At 35.7% G+C, this 12,763-nt stretch overlaps 1 protein-coding gene and 1 pseudogene across 1 annotated transcript; both read left to right on the forward strand.

The window, feature by feature from the left end:
• Positions 1 to 2: 2 nt before the first annotated feature.
• LOC120623933 lies at positions 3 to 3,731 on the forward strand (annotated as a pseudogene).
• An 818-nt stretch (positions 3,732 to 4,549) lies between these two features.
• LOC120623641 lies at positions 4,550 to 10,046 on the forward strand. The gene is made up of 10 exons (XM_039889758.1): positions 4,550 to 4,638; positions 4,735 to 4,926; positions 5,828 to 5,932; positions 6,514 to 6,769; positions 7,348 to 7,475; positions 7,596 to 7,790; positions 8,835 to 9,127; positions 9,197 to 9,272; positions 9,354 to 9,521; positions 9,859 to 10,046. Exons 1-10 carry the CDS (start codon positions 4,606 to 4,608, stop codon positions 10,024 to 10,026), a joined length of 1,614 nt encoding a protein of 537 aa, XP_039745692.1. The 5' UTR covers positions 4,550 to 4,605; the 3' UTR covers positions 10,027 to 10,046.
• The last annotated feature ends 2,717 nt before the right edge of the window (positions 10,047 to 12,763 follow it).

A 12,763-nucleotide genomic window follows, 5' to 3' on the forward strand; every position in this document is an offset into this window, starting at 1 on the left:
TAATGTCAATGTCATTTTCAAATTTGCCTAAAGTGAAAATTCACGTTCACAGATGATAGCTGCTTTCATTGTGCTGCTTCCTTGGAACCACAGACTAAAAATATGAAATATTGTGAGGTCAACGTTAAATTTATATGATAATGTATTTTTAAACGTCCTTTGTAACATTTCTGTGGATATAGGGTTGCATGACTCATGCAACCCGGGGATATGTTCGGAGAAGTCTCATTGCTGCACAACATACCGAAGACTGCTACTGTAACCACTAAAGGTTATACTTATATTATTTTAGTGTAACTGCACACGTCATCAATATAACAGCCCACTGCTGGACTAAAGGTTCTCTTTCAACGATTTGATTGACCTGTAAACACCACGCTGGGTTTTTGATCGCAGTAGCAAGGAGAAGGCGCTGCTTGTTCTACGATATATTGCCTTTGCCTTGTGCGCCTGCAGATAGCACACTACCTTATAAACTTAATCGATACGAAATTTAACGGATGGTGGGACGGGACTGAGAGATTAGAAACAAGAGCAACATACTTAACGCATCTAGCAGAGAATCAAATAAATGCACAAGACCATTGTTTGAGACACACGAGATTCATGCCCCTCAAAGAACCTCCTTTCACCTAGGAACTTACTAGAAAGTGACAATGTGAAATGATGATAAAAAATAATTAAGTCCCACTTAAGGCAAGGGACAAGGCCAAAACTGGGCTCATTACGAATAGATACCTTTTATCAAGTTCTTTTGAAACGAAAGTTTGTTCACCAGCTATTCTAAATTTGAGATTATAACTCCAGCATGCATAACTATGCCAGCATGGAAGCAACAGCAGCTTTTCAAAACAATTTTCACTGAATCTTATTCGGATTTGGCATCTGCTGGCCACAGTCCTCCTCCTAGAAGAGATAGTTTTAGAACATAGCTAGAATCAATGTTTATTCATATATACACTTTATTTGTACACCACAAAAACGAACGGTTTTTCCTAATTTAAATTAATATCTTTGCTTAGAATATCGGATAACCAAGTGTATAACTTATATTCGGAAATATTTTCTCGATCATTTAATATATTACATGTGCGTTGAAAGTTCAATGCGTTGAAAGTTATAGGCTTTTTAAGTTTTTTTAATTCAGTATTGCTTATTGCTTATTGCTCGGCAGATCACTGTGAGCTATTAGCACTTATGAAAGACGACTTCAAGAGTGTACTTGTGTAAAGCTTCTATTCAGAAACAATGGGACGAAGTTCAGCGTGCTATGTCTGCATTTACATTTTTCGACTCCTTCGATGAGGTTACGATTTGAACATTACATAAATTATAAGTGCAATGGTTAAATTAATACCTGATAGTTAAAAATAAACAAGTTTTGTGGTGTCCTTAAAGGTAGCACGACGTGAAGGTTGCATTGTTGCAAAGATAAAATCTTATGAGATAAATGAGACAATGCTTGGTGACGGCGTGGGAGTTGCCAATTTCGTCCATTTTATTCTATCAGGAAGATGTCCAATGATAGAGTCCATTCAAGTAATTGTAACTACGCGCTTAGGAAAAAACTGTTACAGTCTCTACGACCCTTACGTAAGTTTAACTTTATTATTCTAGTTTGAACTCTTCTGGATTTTAGCAATTATTGTGCAAAATTTTCAAATACTGGTGAAAATATTAGGTGCCGGAAGAGGAAAGTGAACAGGATTTCGATACAAAATACTTTGGGGCTTATAAAAATCTGAACAAAGAAGGATGCGAATCCGTTGCCACTGAAAATGACAAATATCATGAAAGTTCAAGTAAAAATGGGTCTTATTCGAAGAGTATATTACGACGAGATAGTGGGATACATCAGAGTAAAGAAAATGAAATCGAATCCGAAAGAATTAGTAAGGCAAGTGTTGATTTTGCCTTCCCAGAAAAGGCGAAGCCGGAAGTGCTTTTGAAGCGAAAATTACAGAACAATCATCGATAATCTGTTCGGTTAGTTTAAAGAATGTTTGCGGAAAAAATAAACTTTGCTGTCGGTATCGATAAATCTAATATTTATGTACTCATATTCTAGGATTAGTGTCATTCCCGAAATAAGAATTCCTACTAAGGATGGCTTAATCGTACCAGTTCAAAATATCCAAACTTATTTTATGCCGGTTTTTAAACTTTTACTTTTTTTAATACTTCATTTATGTATTTAATTACTAGCTGTGCACTGCGGCTACACTTACGTCAACTACAAATTGCAGCGTAATGCTAGACAGTATACCCCAAGAAATAGGCAACATAGCGCAAAGAATTTTCAATCGGGCCGGACATACTGTCTAGAGCTACTCCTTTCAATAAAGGAATAGACTAAGAATTGAAATTGTATTCTTAGTAGATTCGTATGCAGAGTAAAGGTTTGAACCAAAACATTTTATATTAAGTGCTAGTGCTAGCGGTTACGTCTACGTTTATGGGGCATGTTTTAATGTATTTAGCATCATTAAGTCTTAAGTGAGGGGTTGGCACTTTTCAGAGAAGTTCTGTTTTCAATATACCATAATATTGACTAGACCTTCACGAAAATTGAACATAGTTTGTTTTTTTACAATTTATTGTTTTGCGGAATAAAAATAACTTCAATGTTAACCTAGAGGATCAGGTATTAGTAAGTTAATACCTAATAGATTTAAAATACGTGCATTATTTTTGCGTGATGGACAATCAGACAAATTTATTTGGGTTTTATATCAATATTATTGCGTCCCCTTTCCTAGCTCTTCTTATGCAATCACTAAAAATTTATTTGAGTGCATTCTTAGATTTGTCAGTTCAATCCGGGTGCTAGTTTTGGTTTTGGTGAAAACATGCGAGACCGTCGCGTAATCGCTCTGACTCCTGTAAGCTGCATGCTTCTTCCCAAGGTGTGACTACTCCAGCGGAATACAGCTACAGAATATTTTGGAGATTGGGATTAATACTTTGGAGAAGAAAGTAAGTATTTGTAATATTCAGGTGATGAGTGAGCGGTTAACTAACGTTAACTAGAAGAAAAAGAGAAAGAAACGTCACTAACGAAAAAGTTACCAATATAGAATGTATTAGGCCTTATCCTTATTAATATAGCGTCATCGGTTGTGTCGGGGCCCATATAGAGATTCTGCACTTGGCTTGGTGTCGGTTTATTAATACGGACCTTAATTACAAGTTTAACTATCGGTTCAGTTATGTTATGTTACTAGCACCAGATCATAATCATTATATGAGAGTCGTGAATTGAAATCACACACCCAAGAAAAGCATTTTGATGATGATTGAAAGTGTACATAATCGAGTGTACTTAATGGTTTAAATATTAAAAACAAAGGCTTGGTGCTACTAATTAGCTTTTGTGTAATATGACATTTGATCCCGTTGCACAATCCTTTTTTGGCGTCTTCTTTTGAAAGTAAAATTAGTGTCAATAAATAATGTCAAAAAAAAGAGAAATTGTTGATAGTACTCATGCACTTTAATGGTCACAACGTTAATTTTCACCATTAAAGTGCAATTTTCAAGTAATAACATTTCGTTCCATATAGATACCAACTAAAAAGCAGTTGTTCAAAGAGTTTGTTTCTGCGAGGCGATGGCAAGAGTTCCGAGAAGGGTTGGTAGAAGATGTGACCTCACGCACCAATACTGTTAATTTGACTTCCGTACATGATATCCCGTATTCCATCCGCATGGAGGAGATGCTGGATATTTAGCAGGTGACAAAATAGGTAAGAATTTATTCAACCCGCATTTGGGCAGCGTGGTGGGTCTCAGGACTTCTCTTGATCTCTGAGATCCCATGAAACAGGACACCTGTTACCATTTGCGCACAACAACATATTATCTCAGCTAAAAGTGTTATGATGATATGAGTCTGAGAATGATTGCTGGTGATAGTGTCCAATTTGATTAAAAAGGTGATGGTAAGTACGCATATTTTTTTATTGATATAAATTGCACTAGCTTGCAGATTTAGTTGCTAGTACGAGAAAAGTTCAGATAAAGAAGGACAAATCACAGTGCCAGTAGGACTGGAAATGTGAATTGCTACATCAATTTTAAGTTATTTAATAATAAAAAAAATATGATTCAAAATTAGGTTCCCTCTAATATAAAAGCTATGTAGAATTAAAGAAATGTTAAGTTGCTTTTATCTTTTAGATATGAACTGAAAATAATAATCTAATAGTGTTTATATCTTCTCTTCTTTGTTTATATTTGCAAATATAATGACTGTGTGAACCATAGTGTTAATATCCTTTTTCGTGAATACTGGTGTCCATAGTTTGTGTCCTCTTTGACTGGTGGTAAAGGAATAAAGTGACCTCTTTGCTTTATATAGTTTGATTTAACAAAAAACAATTTTATGACAATATTTTTGTTTATTTTTTAAGATTTGATAATTTTTTTTTGTTCTAAAACCTAAATAAAATAAAGTTGAATACTATAGGACCTGTACAAGATATTCTTTTGGATAGTAAGCGAAGAATTTTTTTTAATAGATTTTGAAATTAAGTAAATACATAATTTCAAAGCACTTTGAATTTATTATTTATGAAAGAAGAGTAGGCTATTTTTAAAACAGCCATGGTTGGACGCCGCGGTTCCAAGAAGGAATTGGTAATGATGTTAATTTTGCTTTATGATTATATGTAAGTATAGCACACAAATTAACATTCAAAGATCTACTACTAAACTAAAACTAAAACTTTGCAGGATCCAGAAGAGCAAATGAAGAGAAAGTTCCGAGCGAAATGTTTGTTTCGTGCGTTAGGCCGTTTAGTAATGTCCAACGCCTATTGGCTGATTGAGGGAGTAGACCAATATGAAGGATTAGATGACGTGAAGCGGAGGGTGGAACAAGCAGTGAGAGGGAAAGCTAAGAAAAAGCAATTGCTTAGTATAAAAGTGAGTTAAATTTTGGAATATCTAGTTTTGAATGATACATCGGTTTCTTTTCAAAAAATTACAACTCGTACATTTTGACAGCTGGAATTTATACCTCATCGAAAACTGTCTATAGAGCTAACAGTTCGTCATCGTAAGCAACTCGTTACCTCAATGTTTACTTGTCCATACGACTTATTTACTTCTTCAATAATGTTTAATCTCCTAATAGCAAGTGAAAAATAAAACTAAATTAGTGAACATGGTTTAATAAATGTATGCAATGCCATCTAGTACTGCAATGTGGAGACTGGAGTGGTGGACTGTACGGGAGCTATTTCGATACGCTCGACCGTAACATAGGGAAGATCTTCCTCCGAGCGGGGACGATGACGACGTGCTAGGGGACGAGGTCCGAACATTCATTTTTGGAAGTTGTATATTTAGGCATTCTTCGTGAACACTTCGCTTAGCGCGATGCAGGATTTTTGTAGCGCCATCTAGTACTGTAATGTGGAGATCGGTACAATAAATATTAAAATTATTAGAATACAGGCACAGATCTATACTGAAAAATAGAGTAGTAGTCGAAATAAAACTGTGACCATCATCATCGAAGCCTATAACAGTACACTGCTAGACTAAAGGCATCACCCAACCATACTAGTGAGAGGGTTTGCCAATAATCGCTAAATTGGGCAGACGGATTGTTGATCGCAGTTGATGGTGATAGATACACAGTTTCAGAAACATGTCTGAGATCTAAATGGACATCATGGATTGGTCATAATTGGCAAACCATTCAGATGAGAGCATGGATAAAATCCATGTTGATTAATTACCAGTACCTGGTCATACGATACCAAAGTCATATTGTATGTTTTTTCAAGGAATTTAAAGTAGGGATATAAAATAATTTCAGGATAAAGCTCTCCTTAATAAGAATGCAGCCGAACGTATCGACAAAGAGAAAAGTTATATATTCCGCATAATTGGAGGTCTCAAATGTTTCAAACGATATCCAAATGTAAGTTTTTATGTTCCTCAACGAAGTTCTTTCCCTATTGTCATAATATATTAATCACCTATGTATAGATACTATTTGTGTGTTTATTCACGTAGCAATAAAGTTATGAATTGACGTAAATTTTTCATGAAGATACTAACATATATTATAAGCCTCAAAGTGATACTATATATTTATAAATAATATATATTATAAATACACGGCGATAGAAGCCGGCGTTCCGTACTTTGCGGAATTCCATGATATATTATGAAAATTTAGTTTCGCTCCGAAACAGGAGCATCCTCCGGAGAGGTTGACTAAACGTGCGTAGAGAGTACATTGCCGAAGATCTGTTTGGTGTGGAGTATAAGGATTGAAGAAATTATAAATGAGACCATAAAGTTCTCCTGCTTTTCGCGGGGTATAGCAAATTCAGCTTAATTTTCATACGAACGACTTGAATTTAAAGGAAATGTGGTTGGTTTAAGTTTATTTTAAGTCTTGGAAATCATCATAATATCAGCCATATATACAAACACGGAACACAAGACACGCGAACCAGGTAGTGCTTGGTATATAAATAAGTACATCTTCAACAGCATGTAAAGAAGAAACTAGCAGCTGTAACTTATTTCAAATACTTCGGTCCTGGACGTGTTATCGTCCGACAACATCAAGAGGCCCATGCGATGTATTTCATTATTAGCGGTGACGTTACAGTCAGTCAGCTTGTGTTCGATGAACTGATCCAGCAGTACGTTTCTGTGGATATAGGAGTCATGAAACCCGGGGATATGTTCGGAGAAGTCTCATTGTTGCACAACATACCGAGAACTGCTACTGTCACCACTAATGGTTAGATTAAAGTTAACTTAATTGACTTGCCAAGGAAAACACTATGTCTCGGGGAATATAGGTAGGTAACCTATATTCCCCGAGACATAGTGTACGATTTCTGATAAGTAAATTTTTCGCACCTTTATCCGCTATTCTTCACAATATATCTACCTCGACCCACCGCATTGCATCGCCGCCCCGCGCTAGTTTGTTGTTTGCTCGTTGCTACGCCTGTTAGTCGTTCCCTGAACGAGCTCTGTCACAATAAGCTTACTACTACTTCTGAAAAGCTAATCTCAACTTGTAAGTGGTGATAAAGTTTAAGATGATAACGAAAAATATAACTTCTAAACTCCTAAGTTCTTCTTAAGTTGCAACTTGACAGGGTCATGAAAGTTATATTAAACCGAAGTTTCTAATCAGTTTCAGAAAATAAAGTCATAGTGTTAATACCGTTTACGTCACTTTACTTCGATCAAACGTTGTCTGGTTACATAGTAACCGTTGATCGTAAAATATTAAGTGCGTTGTTTACATTGGAAGTTTTTAAGTATTCATTGTTTAGGATATTTTCTGCATTAAATATTGCTCGACAGATCACTGTGAGCTTTTAGCACTTATGAAGGAGGACTTCAAGAATGTACTTCAAGCTTCTATTCAGAAACAGTGGGATGATGTGCGCAGTGCTATGTCTGCTTTCACGTACTTCGACGCACTAGACGAGGTATCAATAAATTGTGTAATTAGCAGAACTTTATGAAACTATTCTCTTCATTTCGTTTGGTAGAAGTAATGTTTTACATAAAATGATCTTCAAAACTAGCATATGTTTATTCCTTCATAGGTAGCACTTCGTGAAGGTTGCATAGTTGCCAAGATGAAATCTTACGGGATAAATGAAACAGTGCTCGGTGACGGCGTAGGAGTGGCTAATTTCGTCTATTTCATACTGTCAGGGCGATGCCAAATGATAGAGTCTATTCAAGTATTTGTATCTGAGCGCTTAGGAAAAAAATATTACACTCTTTCCGACTCTTATGTAAGTAAAACTTAATTATTACAATAACACTTTACCTAAGATCTCACGAAAATCTATTTCATTTACTTGCAACGCTCCAATCCGTTATCTGATAAACCAGTGGCATTGTATTTGTGGCTTTTACCAGTCAATATTTACTTTACATGCAAATATTAACAAAAAACTTTAATTATAATTATAGCGTATGCAAAATATATCTCTGTAAAGTAGCTATAACTAGAAATATTTTTTGGTCAATTTATTTCATGACTAACTGAGATCAAACAAATTTAAATTAGGTACAACGAAAAGTAAATATGTAAGTATATGCCTTCTACAATTATCACATATCCGTTATGTGAGATACTGCTACTGAATTAACGCGGGTCGCATTCTAATCGACGCATAGCCCGTCGCTTGCTGTCATCACTGAACAAATCAGAACGACCCAATTGGGTACCAAAGGGGATAGACGTTGTAGCTAGATCACGACGGACTATTTGATTATTAGTACCGTGGCGTTAATTGCCTGCACTTTGAGAATCATTGAGAACATAGTGAACAAACTGTTCCACCTGGCTGCTTCAAGGATATTAAAGACGCTTGCCTATCTTGCATAGATAGATAGACGCTTGCATATCCCTAAGCGCAAACACACGGACATGTGAAATGATGTCCGGTCGAGAATTATCGCTTTTCTGAGAGATGGCAGAGTGTGCTGCCAGTGGCCTTATTCCTTTTCGGATACCGTCATTATCCACGCCTTATCCGTTCCCAAGGTGAACTGTGCTACGAGACCAGCGTTTCTCAAAGTTTACGTGATTTGTCCCAAAGTTTTTGAACTTCCACGGCCGATTGATAAATCTCACAAGCAGACAGTTTTAAATTTTGTGATTTGATTTGAATAGAGTTTACAGATCTAAAATATTTAAAGATTTAAATATATTTGTTATAGCTGAAAGGTATCGAAATTTAATATTCAATTTCAAATTTAGCCAGGGAAATATTTATCATTTTACGAAATATTGTTCTATTACATAATATCATACTCATGCAAAAATTCAGGTGCCAAAAGAGGAAAGTGAACATGATTTCGATACAAAATATTTTGGAGCTTATAAAAATCTTAAAAAAGAGGAGCGTGAATCGGACGTTATAGTAAATAACGACAAAGAGCGAGCCGAAAGTTCAAGTAAAGGTGAATCATGTTCCTCGAAACGAGACAGTGGTCAGAGAGCAGAAAATTATGTTGATGCCGAAAAAACTAAAGGAACTGTTGAGTTTCAAATCTCAGAAGAACCTAAATCAGAAGAGTTTATAAAGGCAGCAGTTTCAACAGATTATCGAGAATCCGTAAGGTTAGTCTATTATGAACATTTATTGGAAATAAGTAACCATTTATTTCATGTTGATATGTCTTTTTTCAGAATGAGTGTTATTCCCGAAGTAATGGACGCTGCATTATTGAAGACAAAACAAAACCTCAAAACTTATTTTATGCAGGTTTACAATAATTTTCATTTGATAAAGCTATTCTAATAGAATTATGTGAGCAAATTAAAAAATTCTAATGTTTATTTTTAGGTTTGCCAATTCAATCCTGGTTCAACTTTCGGCTTTGGAGAAAACATGCGTGACCGTCGCATCGTTGCTCTAACTCCTGTAAGCTGCATGCTTCTTCCCAAGATATGGCTTCTCCAGCGTAATACGGCTAATATTTGGACACGGATACAACATTACTTAGAAAAAAAGGTAAGTTATGAGCAAAAACATAACTGACGATATTTCTATACATTATTAGTTGTCCCCGTTGCCCCAGATAACAAATGTGTTTGTTTCGTTTAAAAAAACCCGCGGTAGCCTTTATTAATAGTTAAACGCGCATCTTCAGGATGAAAACTATCTCTGTAAAAAATCTTGTTGACATTTGTTTAGCTGTTAGATCGTACATAGGTAAGCAACTGCTAATTGCTTGCGATAAAAACTTTTTGATCCTGCGGAAAGATTCCTAGGTAGATTCCTAGGTCCATTCTTGGGTACAAATCAAAATCAATATCAATGATAATTAATTTCTAACATTTCGTCCTAGATACCAACCAAAAAGCAATTGTTCAAAGAGTTTGTATCGGCACGAAGATGGCAAGATTTCCGAGAAGAGCTGGTAGAAGATGTGATCTCTCGCTCCAATACTGTTAATTGGACTTCCGTTCATGATGTTCCTTATTCCATCCGCATGGAGGAGATGTTGGATATTTAATTTGTTAATTTCATCTTAACTTTTAATAAATGTATCACTTAAAAATAATCTTAATCTTAGTAATACAACCTTATTTTTATTTAAAAGTGTGCCGTCGTGGCAAACGAGATGACGTTTTCTTATGGCGTCATGACAACGCTCTCGACTCCCTTAAAATAAGATATGGCCCACAGGTCTCTTGGACATGGAATTATTTTTATACCTGAAAAGAACCTTGGATAGTCATCATCATCATCATATCAACCCATTTTACCGGCACACTACAGAGCATTGATCTCCTGCCACAATGAGAAGGGCCGTAGTCCACCACGATGGCCACCTTCGAGAACATTATGGAGAACTGTCAGGCATGCAGGTTTCCTCACGATGTTTTCCTTCACCGCTGAAGCAAGTGATATTTTAACTGCTTAAAATGCACATAACACACATAACCCTCATAGAAAAGTTAGAGGTGCTTGCTGGGATTTGAACTCTGCCCACTGGAAGTAAGGTCAAAGTCCAACCAACTGGGCTATGACCGCTTTTTAATAAAAGTAGTAATTTTCCATAATTATGATATTATAAATTATAATTTGTAGCCAAGGGAAAGTAACGGTTTCTGCGGAATTTGAGAAAAACCGGTTTAGTGCGAAACCATGGGCATTCCTAGTCCATAAAAAAATAATTATTAGCAAAACTGTGTTTGTTTGTTTATTTGTTTGGTAACTCTGTTTGGCTCAAGCATTTAGCCGATCTTGATAAAAATTTGCACTCGTGTACCATGCATCTTTGAGATGGACATAGGAAAAGAGAAATTTCATATCACGGCTGGCAAAAGTTACTGACGCGATTTAAAAAAATTGTATTTGTTACATTGCTTGACCGCTTAACTAATCTAGGTGAAATTTTGCATAGAAATAATTCGCATCCTGGAGACGGCCTTAGGATAAATTTTATGCAGAGTCATTAAAGGCGAAGTCGCGGGCAACAGCTACGCGTATAATATTGGTGTTAACATGGAATTGAACCTAGGACCTAGTTGATCTATAGACAAAAATGCTAGACCAACGGGCAGTGGCGTGCATAGAGGGTATGCACAGGGTATGCCGATGATATAAAATGGAGAAAATCTCTGGTACGGGTTATAAAAAACTTAAGGATAGGCATTGTAAGAGTTATAAAAAGCCTTACCCTAATTATTTATAACTCTTACTGGTCGTACATACTGGTGACTTTCTTCATTTTATATCATCTGCATACCCTGTGCATACCCTCTATGCACGCCACTGCCAACGGGGTAGTTGCACTATGATATAAGTTTTAATCATTAAGTACCAATACTCAATTCATCGTTATATGTAGTACAGCATTCGCGCGGATTGTATCTACCTTTTAACCAGCTTCTTCCATTTATGGTATTGTGATTCATAAGAGGCATAAGTGGTTTATTGTCTTCCTATAACAACATAAGAACTGGGCGGGGGCGGGACGGAGGCCAAATTACCAGATCGCGAATAGTGCAATCAAGGTTACATTGAAAATTTCACTTCATAAATCCTTATTGAATTTCTTAAACATTGTTTGGCGTATGTTTGTCACCTTGATATTATAATTTGTGGATACAGGTATAATTTGTTTTAACTTGAATATTCATTATGGAAAAGTTTTGATCTTTGTTTGCAGTAGACACTACTTGAGCGCTATGCAAAGTAAGTTTCTAAGGCGTTTTTACTAGAAACATTTTCTATAAATGTAAGGAAAGTAATAATGGCATAATGACAAGTAAGGAATCTAGTACTGCATTTCAATCACCGACATCCTAGTTTGTTACTTTCCTTTAGGCATGCCGCAAGATAATCGCCACGGGGTTTACTACCACCGCTTGAAGCAGTGATTTAGCTTTTGTGAGCTTGATTTTAATATCACAGTTTATTTAGCAAAGGTCGTCCTAAAAATAGCATAGATAGATATCATAACTTTATTACAACAAAACACAAAGAAACAATACAAAGAAAAAAAGACAAAAGTACATAGCGTTAGGCTGCAAAGGCGGCCTTATCTCGCAATGTGCTCTTTTACAGGCAACCTAGGATTATAATTCTAAAACAATACGGCAATATTATTAAAAAACACAATTTTCAGCTATAATAGTAAAGGAAAATTCCAGTCTTTATTTTCAAACAAGGGTTTGATGTTTTAAAATAAAGCAGTTACTCTGATTATTAAGACTGGTGTCCACTAGGTGCGCAATTCTTAAAACATCATTTTTTAAATCTTTATTTAAAGTGCTTTGTCGTCAATGCGACTGTTAATATCATTATAATGCACTGCTAAGAGCTCGCTTGTCTTGTAGAGATATATAGAGCCCTCATGTATTTGCAAATTTCAATATCCGATGGAAAAATAGTAAACCAATTAGATAAATTTTGTGAAATAATAAATATTGGTGCAGACACTAGTACTTTATGTTTTTCATTTACAAACTTCAGAGAGCAAACTTAGTAGAAGCCTTATTTTACTTTTACCCAAGCTAACTTTTAGTAAAGACGTTTTCATAGCTTTCTTAAGTCAAGGTGATTTAAGAAAGCTTAAGAAATTGGTCAGTTTAAAATATAGCACAAGCAACGCATTCATCCCTGGAATGACGCCTTAAGTTACTCTTTCACGCAAAACTCTCAAAACGGCAGCTATTCAAAAAATGCATTCTTTACATCGATACAAGCAGAACTCTGCTCGAATATTCACGAAATGCTAATCG

This window comes from Pararge aegeria, chromosome 5, assembly GCF_905163445.1.
Source record: "Pararge aegeria chromosome 5, ilParAegt1.1, whole genome shotgun sequence".
NCBI classification, from domain to species: Eukaryota; Metazoa; Arthropoda; class Insecta; order Lepidoptera; family Nymphalidae; genus Pararge; species Pararge aegeria.